Below are 19,233 nucleotides of genomic sequence, written 5' to 3'. Positions count from 1 at the left end.
CCGTTGTCTTACCTCTTTGATGGATCCATCGCCTTTAATAAGAGCATGTATAGCGCCAATCGGTATCCAGATCATAGAGAGGGCGGCAACACACCATCCCAACCCTTGCGCCCACGATGGGTATTCGTAGTCTCCATATTTTACGGGGTTGAAATCAACAATGTTGAAAACCATTATGACATGAAAAAAATAAATATCAAAGTAAGGCCAAAAAATAAAAGAAGATATTTGCTTGCACTCAACCGACCGACCCTAATTTTGGAAATTGGAAAAAAGTTTTTCTATTTACTGTACAAAAGAATACCGACCCTATTTTTGGAAATTCCGGAATTTGTTTTTCTTCTCAAATTTTTGCATTCTGAAGATGTCAAAAAAAAAAGGATTTTGGAGCTTGTATTTTAGTTGTTTTGGAATGTTAGTTGATTCATTTTGACACCAAAAATTAATAAATACAAATTAATTAATACAAACAGTAGAGTTTGCTAGTAATTAGAAAAAAGAAAAAGAAAAGAAAAAAGAAATCCCGACCGACCGACCCAATTGGTAAAGTTCAATTGAGGGCAAGCAAACAATTTTGTTCTTGGCCTAAAGGTACAATAAGCTAGAAACTAATTTCTAATGCTTTTAACAATTATAATAGCGTTACTTCTTTTTCCCTAATGAGAGCCAAGACTTACAAAATGTTTGAAAGAGTTTGTATTAAAAGTTTGTGGTGTTTTTTTTTAAATATTAAATTTAGATTGTCGAGGGCTTAGTGCAAGAACACCCAATCTGCAATAGATGTCATGAGTCGCATTCAGATGTGTAAAAGAATGCAGAAATTGTCAAATGTCAATAAGGCATCTATGGCAGAGAGGGCATTCCTACACTGAAACACTATAGCACCTACCAGTATAAATATTGGTGACAGCACATACCAACAAAATCGGAAATATATATTAGGGTAAGATCCAGTCATTTGCCGAATATTGCGACCCAACCTGTTGCCTCCTGTTGCGGCATTAAGAAAGAATTGGACAACAAAAATAATATCACACCAAATAGAAAAAAAGGCATATACTAAGATGCAAACTGCAGATACCATATTCAAGTCATTTTTTGTAATTTTGAGAACAAAAGTACAAAATGTGGTTCAAGCATACATCAGTTACATAATCAACCTAATTATTTTGGATTATCCCTTTAATCGGTATCATTATGATATGTTCTTGTCCAAAGATTAAATGCATGTTTGAACCACATTTTGTACTTTGTTCTCAAAACTACCAAAAAATGACTTAGGCAATTAGCATAGTAGGTTGGCGATATGAAAGACATGACCTTAATCTTCCACACAGGGAGTGTGAATTTGAAATGTGGTTACCTGAATGAGAGGTTTCATTTGAAATACTCAACACGCTGTGAAAGAATAAGGTCATGTCGTCAGCAGGGGATGTATGGATTGAAACTGGTAAAGTCTATTCCATTAATGGAAAGATCATGTGTGTATGTTGACACATGCCTGACAGCAATCAAATAGGAAGAAAGGAATATAGCCAGCGAAAAAAGACTTTTTTAAGATGAACAATGTGTTCAAGGACAGATATGGTTAGAGTAAGTTTCGATACCTAGCGGTAAACGTAAATATATAGGCTCTATATAATAGAAACGGGAATAGAAAGCAAAATTAAACTGCTATGCTACTCAAATTTAGTACACTCACCGGAGCGCTTTCACCGGGTCAACCGGATTATTCCTCGGATGTTATTGCTCTGACGATTTGTTGTTGCTAATGACGTCATTGGAGATGTCTTTACATCACTACCAACAACAAATCTTCAGAGCAATTACATCTGCTGAAGACGCCGGTTGATCCGGTGAAAGCGCCCGGTTAGTGTTTTAAATTTGAGTAGCGTAGAAGTTTGATTGTGCTTCCTATTGTTTAGCTGTGGTTAGATAATGATGGCGTTTGAAATAATTTTGTTATTAGACACTGCTATTATTGTTATTCAAATTGGTCCCTTTGATTTGTATAAAGGAATATGAGGACTTGAAACAGTCAGTATTCTGGATATGTATTGAATGGGGCATGAGATGAGTCTTACCGTAAAACCAACTGACGGCTGCTACTTCACATATAGCAATGAAAAACAATGAAACTACAGCTATGTACCAATCCATCAATTGAAAGTAATAAATACCACCCTATAGGAAAATAGAAGGGGAAAAACATCAGAGAAAATCGTATCGAGAGCTCAGTAGTATGGTGGCCTTTTTAGCGTTCGCTTCCGGGTCATGAGGTCAAAGGTTACTTTCAATAAGGATCAAAATATCTCCATATTCACAAAAGGGGCATGTTTAATTAGCATATCGGACTGTTATTGGAGACGTCCGAAAGACTTCATTACGAGGATGAACGCTAAAGATATTTCACTGATCGACCTCAAACGCTACAAAATCTTTCGGACGTCCCCATTAATATTCAGATAAAAAATGCTTATTAAACATGCCCCTTTCATGAATATGTAGATATGTTAAATCTTATTGGAAATAACATTTGATCTCATGACCCGTGAACCGGAAGTGACGCTAAAAATGCCCCTACTACTCAGCTAATTCTAAATTTCCGATCGTGACAAAGGTGAAACTATTATAACCACAATTCGAAGGCTAAGTACCACAATTATATGCTAACTACATTTTGAGTAAAAATTAGATTTTGGTATGAAAATGATGCTGACAACACCAGCTATTTCAGGGCACAACATCTTATCGCCATCGTGGTTTATATTCATACACCACACGACTTTAGACCAGTCCCAGCCCGTACTCACTGAATGTGTCAGCGCCACATATAATGATATCTGCGTGAGCCTATTAACTTTGTATGAGGTCTGCAGGGTCCGCGCCAAAATATTGTATATCCATGATGGAGTTACGATTACGAGGTTCTTAAGCCTTTTCCTCCTTTTTTTCAAAATTGCTAATAACTGAGCCCTCGAATTATACTAATTCCACTTACCCTGGTGATGTTAGGTAATCCAAGGAGCAAGGTGAATATACAAATATAAGCTACCAGGATCTCTTTACGATTAAAATAAAATTTGCGAAGAGAAGGAAACCCATCTTGAAAGGTAGCGACCACAACCTCAACCATGGCAAACTGATATGAAAATGAAATAAAAAACAACAACAGTTAAGCTTTAGGTCTGGGTGCTTAATCTCGCCAATAAAGTCTGCGGCGTGCCCGCAACCCAAGACGCAGACCCAAGCCGATGCGCCTATGCTGAGAAATAAAATACTGTTGGGATATGCACTAACAAAATGTGTGTCTGCTCGATGAAAAGCCATGTTCAGTCACCCGTTCATCGGCTTGATCGGCCCAACTCCTACATTTCTCGCAACCGCCTTATAACACTTGACAACAATACCCTTACAAATTAGTGTCCTTGAGTGCGTTGATTCTTTGCCGGATTATATCGACTGATCCGCAAATTGCTCACGGTGAGTAAACTCAAGTAAGTACTACAATAAACATTAATATAAAGGTTTTGAGTAATGAATGGCAAACCGCAGAGCAAGAAGATGGCAAGATGTTGCGAACTCGATGCCCATAACTGCTCGCGAATTCGCAACCAGGTATATGGCTACACTATATTAATTCATCGGCGTGCTGCGGCTTGAAACTGCAAGACGCAGTAGAGCCATCGAAATGCTGCGAGACGACGCAGAGGTAATCGGCGAGATTAAGCACCGGGTCCTTATAACAGATTTTCTTCTATTTAAAAGAAAAAGGTAGCGCAAGTCAGCAACTTTTTTCCTACTTTAAATTATTTTGCACTGATAAATGCATCGAAAGGAACTATGACTCACTACTTAACATTACATTTATGTAACACAGCAAGTCCCGTTTTTCTGTCCTACAGAATTATCCTATTTCGTTATTGATTTCGTTATTTTGGGAACACCAAATAATTAAAGGCTCGTAAAAACATGCATAATGTATTTTTTTTTTCCATACTACTATACCTGATAAATGCATCGAAAGGAACTATGACTCACTACCTAACATTACATTTATGTAACACAGCAAGTCCCATTTTTCTGTCCTTCAGAATTATCCCATTTCGTTATTGATTTCGTTAATTTGGGAACACCAAATAATTATTATTTTCCATACTACTATACCTGACTGTCAATTCCGAGACATATTAACATAAAGAAGAATAATGCTGACCAGAGTTGAGGTACTGGCATGGTGTCAAAGGCGGCAGGATAGACGACAAACACTAGACCAGGACCTGAAACGACAGAAAGTTAACAGATGATTTAAGAAAGGTACTCTATATAATTGATGTATACAACTTAATACTTAATCAAAGAAACTCACAAAATACCCACCACCAGAAATTCAATATCTTGCTTAATTTGGAATATATGCTGGTAATATGTGTATATTAGATTAACTAAAGTTACCAAAGTTATATTAAACAAACTTAGAATATACATGGTATCGGTGTGTCAAAAGTATGTTTCTTGTTTCCATTTTGTTGTGCTGCTTATGCCCGGAAATCACTATTTAAAAAAAATGCACAAAGATGGCTAAACTTACTCAAAATAGTTAACAAAACTGCCTAAAATGCACTCAAACTTTAAATAAAACTGTGTCAAGTACCGGCATACTTGCCATGGTTACAAAGTTGACATAAATTTTTTGCCGTGTAAATTGTTCCGCATCATCTGCATTTTTTGTCACTTTTAGCCAACCTTTTTTTAAGGAGTGACAATATATCAATAAGACTTACCATCTGTAACAACATCTTCAACATCTTCACCCTGAATATGAGCAATGTAACCAATCACAGAAAAGATGACAAATGATGCAAATATACTGGTAGCTGCATTCAACAGGCTTACAAGGAAGGTGTCTCGTAACAGAGTGTCGCTATGAAATTTGTTATAACTAGATAGTGCAATCATAGAGCCAAAAGCGATTCCTATCGAGTTGAAATTTTGTGCAGCAGCAGCAACCCATACCTGTTAAGGAAAATTCGTAAGACGTTACCTTAAAAAACAACAATTTAGCATACAAATTGCTTTTCATTTACTTGTAAAAAAATAACGCATATCTGAAAAAAGTTAGTAAAAAGTAAATACGATTTTTGACTGCGGTGTGCGATCTTGGATCTTGCTGTAGACAGTAGTTAGCAGCCCATGATGAGATGGATTTTATTATTTAATTTGAGAAAGTGCCAAGTCTTTGCGCCAAACTGTCATTGGATGTTTGTGAGATCGTTTTTGGTCTTGTGTACAAGAATATTTAAATGTATAATAGAATTCATCTTACATCAGCTTCTAATAACTTTTCCCATTCTGGTATCAGGAAGAATTTGATGCCTTCTATTGCACCTTCTAGCATGACTCCATTAATAAGAAGAGCAAAGAGTACAAGATACGGAAAAGTTGCTGTGAAGTAAACAACCTGGAGAAAGAAGCATCAAAAACAAATATCTTTGAAAACGGGTTTCAAGATATGTGTAAAAGTACAAAACATCTTGTTAGTATCAAACCTATTATTTGAATACAATCCTGTAAGTCATTCATATCGAAAGGTTTGACTGCTAAACGATTCTCTATGCACAGTTTCCACCTCGATACACAAATTTGTCCAAGTTAGCCTAGCAATGCCTTGCCTCTATACAGTCTGAGTTTACACTACACGAGTGCATAGCATCATAAGAGTTATGTGAGCTTCTAGCTGGTGACTAGTGGAAAATACGGCATCTGTGATTGGTTTTTGACAAAACCTTAATATCACCTTCATCCAATCAGAAAAGTTTTAATATTGAATGTTAACGCTTCCCTCTAAAAACACTTTTTTTTTTTCATTGCGTCAACAGATGACGCAATTCAATGGCAAATGTGGTAAATCAGTTGAAAACGGCCTATTCACGCACAATTTTTGACCAAGATGTAGGTTTTAAAAGTCAAAACCCTGATTGATCCTTACAATATTTTTCTAATTCAATGAAAGGACACACTTATATATTGTCCATAATTAATAGTAGATTCATTACAACAGGCAATAAATGGCCAATTCTCTTTAAATTGCAAATCTTGTGCAAAAAGTTACTATTTGTTTTGTCATACGGTGGTAAATTCAATGAACAATGACTAATAAAGAGCGCATAGACATTGATATGAAGGGTATAGTTTTGGGTTGTGTTAATGAGAGTTTTGGCGAATTTAGTATTTTTGTTCGTCAAAAGAAACGTCATGTCGAAACGTCAACCAACCTACAGTTATAATGGGGGGTGCACTATAGCATTTTGAATCCCCAAAACATCGCGGAATTCAATACAAGGATGGGCATGAAATAGTTTACAGATTTGATATCAGTATTATTAATATTACCTTTCCAGATGACGCAACACCTTTAAATAAACATAAATACACTAGAATCCACGCTACAACAAGTAAGCCAAGTATCTCTCCTCTCATACCGCCTGGATCATCTATACCACTGCTGATGTCTAATACCCTGTAACTGTAATAAATATGCGCAAAATGGAGTGAGTAATGCTGGTGTTCCGCAGGGTTTCATCCTTAGTCCGCCTTGAACAGATATATCTTGGTGTAGATTATGCTGTCCGATGCTTTCGGACGCAACGTAGCAAAGTTAGTTGCAAATTTTAGTTCAATGCAGTATTAGCTTTAATTTACAACATAATGTCTTGTACACATATAATACCAACATCTGACGCGATTCAATATCGTTGGCAGAATACACAACTATCGTGAGTTACATTTTTGACGAAATTGACATTTTCTTGAATTTTTAAAGGGCACACAAAAGTACCATTTACAATTCATGATTTAAGTTATAACGTTAATTAGGTTTCTGTTGCCTGCAAGATGTGGCACTTACGGTAATCTTACATTTTGCACTTGTTTTAAGTGAATCTATTATTTCGCTAAATAATTTACCTTCTCGATCATCACTTTTCGGAGATAAATTAATTCAAAACACTAATTATTAAAAGCAATGGATCTTCTAAAAAATGTATTGTGTGGCATTTTGAATAGTTTGATTGTCATCTGCAATTACGACCGCCACGGTTAGTATGAATGCTGAAGCAACGAGCGATACATCTCAAGTTTCGGCGATTGCTCATCGCTTTTCAAAAGTGATGCATCGAAATCGCTCAGCGATCGAGTATAAATTTAGCTTAATTCATAGAAAAATTATGACTTACTCGTAGTATTCCTGTGTCGAGGCAACAGTGTTATTAGGTTTGTTGCCAGGCCCTAGTCTCAGGTAATCTTCATTTGAAAAACAATCATCGGTGTTCCAGGTCTGGTTGCATTTATTCCACGGTAATTCGCTTTGAAATGATGCAATGAAGTAAAATATAGCCCACGCTATAATTACATTGTAGTATGTTGTCAGTAGAAATGTTATCATTACTGTAGCTGCTCCAGTACCTTTAAATCAGAAGAAAACATACCATAGCTGCAATCACACTTGAACGTAAGTTTAAACGTACTCGTAAGTTCGTGACAAACAATAAAAACAAAAGGCGCCAAGGACTGGAGTTACAATCCTCATATAATGATTCGACTGAAGATTAGTGAAGGTCAACAAATTCCCTCACAACATCATGTGACGTCTCCTGATGACGATGTTGCATCAAACATTAAAAATGAAAGGTTAGTTGAATTTTAAAGTTGTTTGAGTTGGTGACGTGACGACAACAAAGCACATTCTAGTCTTTCACACTAATCATAATGATGGATCCTATTGTACATATCATGATTACAGTGAATTTGTACCTTGAATGGACTAATTTGTAAAGAAGAGCGACGTTAAAGGTAATACCCGCACAGTGCAGTCAAAATTTGATTGTATTTTGACTATATCGCCCTGCACTACAACATTCAAACGGTACCGATGCATTGAACCATAGATATCAAAGAAAGGCTGATCACTCGCATCTGTAAGATTAGTATCTTTGAAAAGAGCGGTATTGTATTCAATCTTTGTTTGCTGACATACTCAGGTCAGGTGAGTAATGCAAGTGTAGGGGCGATCTATTCCAAAATTGTATTAATCTATTGCTATGGTAGTTAACCTGATTATGACGTCACTTCGACGGCGAATACCTATCTCCCCTTAGCACAGTGTCAACACCCTGTATTATAAATATTTTTTTCATACAGCTCCATACTCCGTTGGTGAAATCGATATTCTATTGTTGACATAGATAAAGAAAGTTTACATATGCATTGTGGAATACACGTGTGATCGGATATTCAATACAAGCACCTGGAGTTTAGGTGAATGGGCTATTTGTGTACCTTGCTTTTTTTCTTTCTATTTGTGTTCCTTTATATAATTGTAATTTTCAAAATTAAATATATCACAATTTTAACTTACGATTTAAAAATCGTTACGCCAAACATGCAGTAAAAATGTATCCAGAGCCAACAGCAATGGTCGCTAATTAGTGTATTTAATTTCAAGTTAGTGTATTAAAAATAAAACCTGGGGTTTACCTCAAAACAAATCGAATTTCCTTGTAATAGCAACATCATATGGGATACTAGAGCATGCGCAAATCATAATAATTTGCAGAATAGAACTTGGTGGTATCTCACATGATAGTCGTACTATGCTTAGCCTGAGTCGCTCGGTCTATCTCGAACAAAATCGCCATGCGTAGCTATTGAAAAACGAGAGAATTCGCCGTACTATCACGGCAATTTTTGACACGAATATATAGGGATGATGACGCTGTGCTCCGCGGAAATGAAGCACCGCTAGCTCAGTCGTGTATTTTTATTCTTTCGGATATTTTAGGTATTTATTCAAATTGAAAATTGAAACTCTGTCTTGGGTCCTGGTATTTGTTGACCCAATAATATCCGTGATGGCTACTCACCTTTTAAAAAGGGACATAATTTTTTGAAAGCTCCAACCGGCCCAAGACGACAGTATTGACCAACACCCAACTCCATCAAGAGTAAAGGAATACCACATAATATTAACATTAACAAGTATGGAATAAGAAATGCACCTGCGGAGTAAAAACAGGAATAAAGCAATTAGATGTCATAAACATAATGAAATGTGTTAGTAAAGTATTTAAAGCTTAAACATTAAAGTATAGGGACCGTTGACAATAACTATATTCTCAGGGATGTAAGTAGCTGTTGAAAAAAATGAATGTGCGAACGAGGCGAGCAAGCCGAACACTTGATCTTAGTACTACTTTCTTAGGTGTCGGGGACTCTATGAGGGTATAAATTTAATTTTTTTCGCTCTTTTAAAATGAAAATCGTCATCCAATTTCGGGAAAAAAATCCGGATTCCGGATTCGATAAAAACCTATAATTCATTTTAAAAAAAAGATCCGGAAAATGTAGATCCCTGGGTTCTGCAACTATTTGATTAAACACGTGTCTACCATATGCTTTCGTTTTGAGGTGGTCATCTGTCTGAGAAAAAGTGGCCATTAATAATTTGTGACCGTACTCGACGAATGAGCCGTAAATTCCTCCCCCGGTTAATTTTGTTTTATTTCGTGTTTAGAAAATATATATCATAAGCTTTAAAATGTTATATAATTTGACTTCAAACGATATCCAAAAGCGGGGTCATGATTTGTTGAACTTTGCTACTTCCTCAAAATGGTACCCTTTTTCGTTTCTACATGTGTCTCTTTTTCCACATTGCTGGTAATAAATATCAAACAGTCATAATTGGCGGTCATTGAACCCACCACTTGAACAGGATTTTGCCAAAGCAAACAAAGTAAAGAGTTATTAAGAATTCTATAGACATCCAAGGTAGAAGCTTATTATCCTCATCAACAATAGTATTATTGATTGGTTTAAACGGTGTTTGCCTATCTTAATGAGATACTTGTCGAAGCAACTTGAGGTACCAATGAATACGACCTTCGTGATCATTTTACACTGTAACTCAGAATACAATTTAGGACATTTACGGCTCATTCGTGCCGTACGGTCACATTTGGTTCCTATCCTAAAGTATAAGACGGTTCTGGGGTGGTCTATTTTTTATTATTACCGGTAGGCCCCCTATTCGCAAATAATTTCGTTCATTACCTCCACCACTCTTGTAGCATAAATACGGAAATCTCCAGACATTGCCGAGTCCTACTGCATAACCAACGCATGCTAGAATAAACTGCACCTTATTTCCCCAATTTTCACGTTTTTTCTCGTTTGATGTCAACTTGACGTCTTCAATTTCCTGTGGTTCCTTGTCGTTCAACAAGATATGGGGTGTGTCTGATTTACTGTGAAGAAAAATTATAAGCAAAATATGTGACCGTCCACGGCGAATGAGCCGTAAATTCCTCCCCCGGTCAATTTTGTTTTATTTCGTGTTTAAAAAATAAACATCATAAACTTAAAAATGGTATATCATTTGACTTCAAACGATATCAAGAAGCGGGGTTATGGTTTGTTAAACTTTGCTCCTTCAACAAAATGATAGCTTTTACGTTTTTAAATGTGTCTCTTTTTCCACATTGTTGGCAATAAATATCAAACAGTCATAATTGGTGGTCATTTCAAATCATCCCCAAGTCAACGAGGTTTAAGAAAGTTCTCTCATTGTTAATTGTTGGTTATGCATACCTGTACAAAATACAATGCCTGGTAACCCACCACTTGAAGAGGATTTAGCAATATAAGCAAACAAAGACCAGAGCTATTAAAAGTTCTATAGCCATAGAAGCTTATTATCCACTTCAACAATAGGATTATTGATTAGTTTTTGACTATCGAAATGAGACGGACGTCGGGCCAGCTTAAGTTACCGATGAATATGACCTTCGTACACATTTTACACCGTAACTCAGAATACAATTTAGGGAATTTACGGCTCATTTGTGCTGCCGGGTCACATATTAGCAATGTTGGAATATGTGTAAATATTACAAATATGCCGAAAAATCAGGTTTGAAAAATAAAATAACCAAACTCATTTGAAAATATCGTACATTATGATTTTAAATGAGGGAGTGGTGTTTTTCTTCTGATCTCTATATCAACTAAGGCTATCAAAGTTTACTTAGATGTAGGCCCAACAAATGTCCAGATGACTGTTTGTCCACTTTTGCCTCCACAGTAAACACATGAAACGTTTGTAAAATGGATAAATTGATTTCAGTCAAAACGCTTTAATCAATGTCACTTTTATATATTATCAAGATACTGAAAAAGTTGTAAGCATTGTGTATGAAAAAAAACATTACGAAAACGTTTTAATTAATATCAAAATGTTATTGTAAAATAGTTTTTGCAAATGTTTTACCATTATTTCATCAACACTTACAACGATCTTGGCTAATTTCCCCTTTGCATATTTATCTGTATCTGTATAAACTTTTCTCATACTGTAAAGAAAACTGTTAAAAGGTTTGCACTATTTTGTGCAAATTTTGGCCACTAGTAAAAGGTAAATTCAAAATTCAGATTTTGGTACCTTTGTCATTGTCATAGATGTGCTAACATACTAGCCTGCTAGTGGTTCAGCTGATGTAAAAATAGGGGAAATTAGAAACAAATCGGGGAATTAAGAAGCCTGAATAAAAATAGAGCCCGAAATCGAGACAAGAAAGGAAACAAAACAAAACTGAGGCTTAAGGAGTAGTGCAATAATTATGTATGCTAGGGGTGGGCGGGGGGGTGGTTGAGCAAAGAATTTTTAGCAAGTAAAGAGAAAAGGGGGGGACAAAAGGCAAATATTTTTGGCAGATCATTTTAAATTCACCACCAAAGTGTACACTAATATCATGAATATAGTGCACATATGGTGCACGAAGAAATCTGTTTACAAAATGTATGTTTGTACAATAGTTGACTGACATGCTTGACAAAATAAATATAACCCGGCCTGGTCGCCCGCTTTTCTTCCCACTTTGCGTGTCACAGTTCAGAACATGTCTACTCGTACGTAGAGATACACACAACAAAGATACTCGTATCTACATATATATCCGGGCAATACACTATCGTCTAGACCTACTTTCAAAACAACCCGGTTAAGGGTAGACTAGGTATTGTTGGTCGAAGCAGCCCAAAAAAAATCGATTTTAATTATCTAAATCTAAATCAAAATAACACTTAAATGCTTTGCAAAAGTTCATTCTACAAATCATATAGGTACTTTAACAAAAGTGTTGTTGTTTCAGCCCTTTTTACAACATACCTCAAGAATCACAGGACCATCAAAAGTATATGATCTGTGATATTTGATATCCTCTATACACTCGCCATTAAAATGATCAATGCGATTTTTGCGAAAGCTCACTACCACCATTCGCAAAATGCTGTGAACTACCAAATCACAATGGTTTCAAATAGTTGCTAACCTTAAAAACTTTCTCTAAATTTTTAAACATAAAACCGGGAAAATGTTTATGATTCATATTCATTCAAATGACTAGACGAAATTATATACATACAAAAACATTGTGTACACCTATATGTATGTCTTTACTATTATTTGTGGCCGAAACATTATTGACGAAATTTTGTCCTGAATTCTGTACTTTCAAATTTTGTCCCAAAATAAGTGGTGGTCTTACAAATAAATATTTCTTATCGAGCTTAATTTTAAAACTCACCTTTTGCAGCAGAACATGGTTAGATGTTTCCAAATAATTCAAGCAAACATGCCCAATGTTCCCCTGGGCAATGTACAGAAAATTTGTCAAACCATATACGTACTAGTATACTAATATTTGGTGCGGAGATCTCTTTGTTTACACCTACACACACTGCCTTGGATTCTGACTTTGGCATTCTATTAATAGAGAATCGGAGACCTTTGAACTTATAATACTATCACGCACCGAATAATCACCAAGTGCCCACGCGTGGTGCGTATTGTTATCAAATACGCTACTAAAGCGCTAGGTTGTAAACACCGAGGTTGAAAATAAATTAAATAAATGATGGGAATAAATAAATAAATAGATGAAAAAAATAAATAAAAGATGGGAATAAATAAATAAATAAATAAATAAATAAATAAATAAATAAATAAATAAATAAATAAATAAATAAATAAATAAATAAATAAATAAAAGTAAATAATATATTTAGAGAATAATAATAATACTTAAATATTAATAATGATAATGCCAAAGCCCACCCCCAAAAAACAACAACAACAACAAACAAACAAAATGGCCGCATTGCTTACTGGGCAAAAACAATCAATCGCTGCAGTCAGAAAGAAAGAAACGAACAAGAAAAAAGAAAAAAGTGAGAGAAAAATAAAATAAAATAGATGGAATGGACCACATAGGGACTCGAACACGTACCAAAGTTTTCCAGCTCAAAACTATAGTATTATATAGTCGAACGTGAGTCCGGCCGCGCGCTATACTAACCGATTGAGCTACTGAGTGACCTGTGAAATCGATTGATCTCAAACTGACTATTATGGAATAGTGCATACCAGGCTCTTATGGTAAACAATCTCATCACCGCTGTAAATGTCGAAGGTATCGATGGCGAAAAACCTCGATTTTTGCAAAAGTAGCTTAAATTTGGAATGAAATTCAAATGGTAAAGGAATCGACATACTTTTGAGAAATAATGTAGGCAGTTAGAAATCAAAATTAACGTTCCACAATCCAGATATCGATAATGTAACATAACAGTGTTTTGTGGTACAAGATTCTCGAAAATTGTTCCCAAAACGGGCTAATAAAATTTAATCGGTACTGTATTTGGTTCTTCCCCATGGCAACATTATTTCTTTGGTCGATTTGTAGTACAATACAAAAAAGGAGAAAACAATCACTCGGCGTGGTTTTATACGGAGCGAATATTTGAAAAAAACTGCATGGAACGTGTTTTTGATCTCGTGAACATGGTGCGTAAAAATGATTTAAACGAAGGATTTTCAAACGGATTCTAAAAATGTGTATAAACACACAAAAATAATGTTAAGATACATCCATGCACCAACATTTGACTCACTGCGATATTTGATTGCTGAGAAAACGCGGTTTTAGAGAACAACTTTATACGTCTTTTATACGTTTTTTATACGTTTCTTCGTGTAACCTTAAGTGATGACAAAATATTTGGCCAAAAATGTTTGCACAAATTGTTAACAATGACATTTCGAAAATATTTTTAAAATAATTTTGTAGTGTGTTTTCATACAAAACGTTTAATTTTTTCATACAAAACGTTTAAAACGATTTCATGATCTTTATATAACCCGACATTTTAATGTTATTAAAACGTTTTTACCTACACCAAAACCCAAAATATAACTTTTTTTAAACGTTTTTGTGTTTGCTGGGTAGGCTACATAAGGGGTAGTGCAATAATAATGTGTTCCCGGGGTGATGAATTATGGGGGAAGTAATTTTTGGTACGTCAGATTTTTTGCAGACCATTTTGAATTCACCACTAGAGGAAACACCAATATAGTGCACAGCCCCAAAATGTACGAGGAGTTCTGTTTACAAAATTTATGTTTGTATAATAATTGACTGAACCTGCTTGACAAAATAAATATATAAACCTGGCCTGGTCGCCCGCTCGATTTCTGTTCTTCCTACTTTGTGTCAAAGTTCGCAAAATCTTTTTGTCTACTCGTTCGTATAGATACACACAACAAAGATATCTACATCAATCCGGGACAATGCACTATTCGTCTAGAACTAAATATAAAAAAACGGTTAAAAAACCTTTTTTCTCTCAATTCCATTTTTAAATATAGAACCGGGAAAATGTTTATGATCCATAGTCATTCAAATGACTTGACGAAATAACTGGTATAGACACTGTGTTGGCCCACAGTGATGTTGGCCTATTATATGCAGAGCACATAGCTTATTGAATAAATTATGTACATACAAGAACATTGTGTACACTTATATATATATGTATGTCTTAACTATTTAGTGGTGCAAACTTTATTGAGGCAATTTTGTCCTGAATTCTGTACTTTCAATTTTTGTCCCAAAGTAAGTGTAGGCCTTACAAATAGATATTTCTTATCGATCTTAATTTTAAAACTCACCATTTGCAGCAGAACATGGTTAAATGTTTCCAAATAAATCAAGCAAACATGCCCAATGTTCCCCCGGGCAATGTACAGAAAGTTTGTCAAACCATATACGTACTATTATTAATATTTGGTGCTGATATCTCTTTGTTTACACCTGCACACTGCCATGGATCCTGACATAGGCATTCTATCAATAGAGCATTGGAGACCTTTGAACCTATACTACCACGCACCTAATAATCACCACATGCCCACGCGTGGTGCGTATTGTTATCGAAAATTATACTAAAGCGCTAGGTTGTAAACACCGAGGTTGAAAATAAATAAAATAAATGATGGAAATAAATAAATGATGGAAATAAATAAATAATGAAAATAAATAAATAAATAAATAAATAAATAAATAAATAAATAAATAAATAAATAAATAAATAAATAAATAAATAAATAAATAAATAAATAGGCGGATACTTCAATATTAATAATAATAATACTTAGGCTAAATATTAATAATAATAATAATAATGATAATGCCAAAGCCCCCCCCCACAAAAAAAAAAAATACGCGCATGGTTTACTGGGCAAGAGCTATTAACAAATTTCCAGATGACTGTTTTAATTGTCAAACTTTACTTCCAACGTTGTTCCTAACGTTTTCCTACGCCTTTTTAGGGCGTAATATAGAAACGGTACCCAAACTATCTGCACGCCAAAATTGCTTGCCCCCCTTCGACCTGCCAAAATCGCTTGGCCCTCTTTTGACCTGCCAAAATGCTTGCCCCCCTTTTTTTGGCCTGCTAAAATCTTTGCCCCCTATAATTCACCACCCCGGGGTACACATAATTATTGCACCACCTCTAAGGGAGCGATCGTTATTTATGGCAGGGGGAATGGGTAAATTTAGGGGGAACACGAAATTTTTTTTGTGGTCTTGAGGGGGAACCTGAAATTTTAGTTGAACCAGGAGGGGGATTGTTAAATTTTAAATGGAGAAAATTGGGAAAACAAGGGGAACGCGAAAATTTTGAGCGGACGCGAGGGGGGAACGCGAAATTTTTGTCGATATTTTGCCAAAACACCCATTCCCCCCCTGCCGTAAATAACGATCGGTCCCTAAGTCCTCGCAACTACTATATATCTCCGCTCAAGCATCAGCTGAAGCATGACTTTGATGACTGTTACTTACCGTAAATACAAGTTTGTAAACACACGGCAGAATTACGTAACCTCATTTGCAAAAATCTCAAAAAATTGTGCAAGTGAAAAGCGCCCTCTATGGTAATTAGAAAATATCGTTGTGACATGATGTTTACATCAACGTCAAGGGCGTATAGTCTTAGCTCTCAGATACCGTTTGTTCTGTTAAATTTGCTTATTCGAGATATGTTTAGTTAATAACGAAAGGGTAAAATCACAATTGTGCCATTTTTTACTAGGGAAGATCATGAGGACTGTACATGTAAATCAATGATAGCATCAAGTTTATCAAGAGTTCCCTCGTGAAATCAAAAGAATGCATCAATTATACAACAATAAAAATAGTTTTTTTACTGTTTTTACTGTTTTATCATGATACAGGTATTATATGATTCTGCAGTAAAATTAAATACATGTGCTTGTCAATGATTTTATCATGGTAAATACTGTTTTATTTGTCACTCAAGACATGCATGATGCAGTCATGTCTACAGTAGAATTCACCACGACATTTGCAGGACTTAAACCCCATTAAAAGCTATTAAACCAAGATAACACTCATTGAAAACAGCTCAACTGATTAAATCATATCTTCTCTGGTTAAATCCACACAACATAATGTTTCTGCTTTACTGTGCAATGGAGCAATGAGCTGGTATTATAGTTTCAGTTGGGTGAACGATTATAAAGCGAACGCTAGAGAACATTTCTGTGTGGGCTTTTGTTTACGAAATGAGATTTATTGTTAACCAGCGTTTCTTGAAAATGAGAAGCATGGTGGTTTGCAGACTTAACACGGTTTGGAAATAATTTCTTCATATTTTTTGGTGTTATCTGTCGTTTACATATCCTTCCTAAAACACCAAAGTACGAATATTTCCAAACACCTAAATTAGCTAAAAATTTAGGACATGTTACAAAACTATATTTTCTAGAATTTTAGAAGAGTACTTTTAATATTGGCCGGTTATTTTTCACACAGAGACGTTAACTAGGCAATGTACTATTACCTATAACATACACTAAAACACCAAAGTACGAATATTTCCAAACATCTAAATTAGCTAAAATTTAGGACATGTTACAAAACTATATATTCTATAATTTTAGAAGAGTACTTTTAATATTGGCCGTTTATTTTTCACACAGCGACGTTAACTAGGCAATTACCCATACTTCTAACATACGCTATTTGTAGAGGTTACGCGTCAATGGGAAGAGCACTGTGTATTGTGTGTAGGAAAACGGACAGTAACTGCAGTATGGTTAAAAGACAAACAAATATTGCAAACTTGTTGGGAGCTAAAATAATGCATGCGCGCTGATGTTGATGCGTCTTATGCACGAGCCCCGAAGGGGGAGTGCATTAGACGCATCAACATCAGCTATCATTGATTTACTTGTTGCACGGGCATAGATAACTATTAGGCTTCATAAGGGGTAGTGCAATAATTATGTGTTCCCGGGGTGCGATATTTTTTTTCCTAGTCAACATTTGCATCACATAATGCATTTACATGATATAGGCCTATGAGGCTGGATTGAGCTGTGTTCAGTTTTATACGGCGGATTTATTGCCATAATTATTACCTCTTACTTAACAAAAGAAAAACAAATTTATTCCAATTAAAATTCTACCAGGGTTCGAACCCACAACCTTTTGATTAACAGTCGAGATCGAATACCACTACGCTGTGAGTGCTTCTGCCAGAAATGCGTTTGTTCATCATACTTATTGATTACGGAATAAATCGCAAACACACGATATATATATATTACTTGTCTATTACTAATAAATACGTATATAATCTCCAATCTATGCGGTTCCTATGCAAATGTTGACTAGTAAATTAATATAGGCTCCCGGGGTAGTGACTTATGGGGGGGAAATAATTGTTGGTACGTCAGTCAAAGGGTGGAGGCGGCAAAGGGCAAAGATTATTTTGGCAGACCATTTTGAATTCACCACCAGAGGGTACACCAAATATAGTGCACAGCCCCAAAATGTGCGAGGAGTTCTGTTTACAAAATGTATGTTTGTATAATAGTTGACTGAACCTGCTTGACAAAATAAATATATAAACCTGGCCTGGTCGCCCGCTCGATTTCTTTTCTTCCTACATTGCGTCGCAGTTCAGAAAACCTTTTTGTCTACTCGTTCGTATAGATACACACAACAAAGATATCTACATCAATCCGGGACAATGCACTATTCGTCTAGAACTAAATAAAAAACCGGTATAAAAACATTTTTTCCTCTAAATTCCATTTTTAAATATAGAACCGGGAAAATGTTTTTGATTGATTCATTCAAATGACTATAACTGGCTTAGGCACTATATAGTATTATTATATGTTCTGGCCTATCCCGGTCTTTACTATTGTCGCCGAAACTTTAGTAAGGCAATTTTGTCCTGAATTCTGTGCTTTCAAATTTTCTCCCAAAATAAGTGTAGGCCTTACAACTAGATATTTCTTATCGATCTTAATTTTAAAACTCACCATTTGCAGCAGAACATGGTTAAATGTTTCCAAATATAAATTCAAGCAAACATGCCTAATGTTCCCCGGGGCAATGTACAGAAAGTTTGTCAAACCATATACTACTACACTATAGTACTAATATTTAGTGCTGATATCTCTTTGTTTACACACTGCCTTGGATTCTGACATTGGCATTCTATCAATAGAAGATTGGAGACCTTTGAACCTATTATATACTTCCCCGCACCTAATCACGTGCCCACGTGGTTCATGTTGTTATAACAAATACAATATAAAAGCGGTGGTTGTAAACACCGAGGTTGGAAATAAAATGGGAATAAATAAAAATAAATAAAAAATAAATAAAGCCTTATGCGCTATTGTGTAAAAAAAATTCCCCTGTTCTGTAAGGAGATTGAAAATCATCCCTTTTTGAACAGGTTGAAGGACAATTCTCAAAAGCATGTTGGGCATGTGCATTTGCAACTCACGGTGCATGT

At 35.4% G+C, this 19,233-nt stretch overlaps 1 protein-coding gene across 4 annotated transcripts in view; it reads right to left on the bottom strand.

Moving 5' to 3' along the window:
* Positions 1-19,233, bottom strand: part of LOC140164765 (sodium- and chloride-dependent GABA transporter ine-like) — a 37,271-nt gene that overhangs the window by 17,489 nt on the left and 549 nt on the right. Inside the window, exons 1-12 of one of the 4 annotated variants that reach the window (XM_072188136.1) lie at positions 18,752-18,975; positions 10,111-10,304; positions 8,922-9,056; positions 7,236-7,464; positions 6,394-6,526; positions 5,327-5,461; positions 4,785-5,016; positions 4,168-4,280; positions 3,002-3,142; positions 2,085-2,184; positions 890-990; positions 13-180 (exon numbers count right to left, since the gene is read on the bottom strand). In XM_072188136.1, coding sequence (XP_072044237.1) covers positions 13-180; positions 890-990; positions 2,085-2,184; positions 3,002-3,142; positions 4,168-4,280; positions 4,785-5,016; positions 5,327-5,461; positions 6,394-6,526; positions 7,236-7,464; positions 8,922-9,056; positions 10,111-10,304; positions 18,752-18,768 — 1,698 coding nt within the window. In that variant the 5' untranslated portion in view covers positions 18,769-18,975. Of the gene's footprint in view, positions 1-12; positions 181-889; positions 991-2,084; positions 2,185-3,001; positions 3,143-4,167; positions 4,281-4,784; positions 5,017-5,326; positions 5,462-6,393; positions 6,527-7,235; positions 7,465-8,921; positions 9,057-10,110; positions 10,305-12,641; positions 12,794-15,064; positions 15,193-18,751; positions 18,976-19,233 lie in introns of those variants that run through there. The other 3 variants (XM_072188135.1, XM_072188134.1, XM_072188133.1) reach the window with 3 other exon arrangements.

The sequence above is a fragment of the Amphiura filiformis genome, chromosome 11 (genome assembly GCF_039555335.1).
Source record: "Amphiura filiformis chromosome 11, Afil_fr2py, whole genome shotgun sequence".
Lineage (NCBI taxonomy): Eukaryota > Metazoa > Echinodermata > Ophiuroidea > Amphilepidida > Amphiuridae > Amphiura > Amphiura filiformis.
This window is presented reverse-complemented; position numbering and strand designations above follow the sequence as displayed.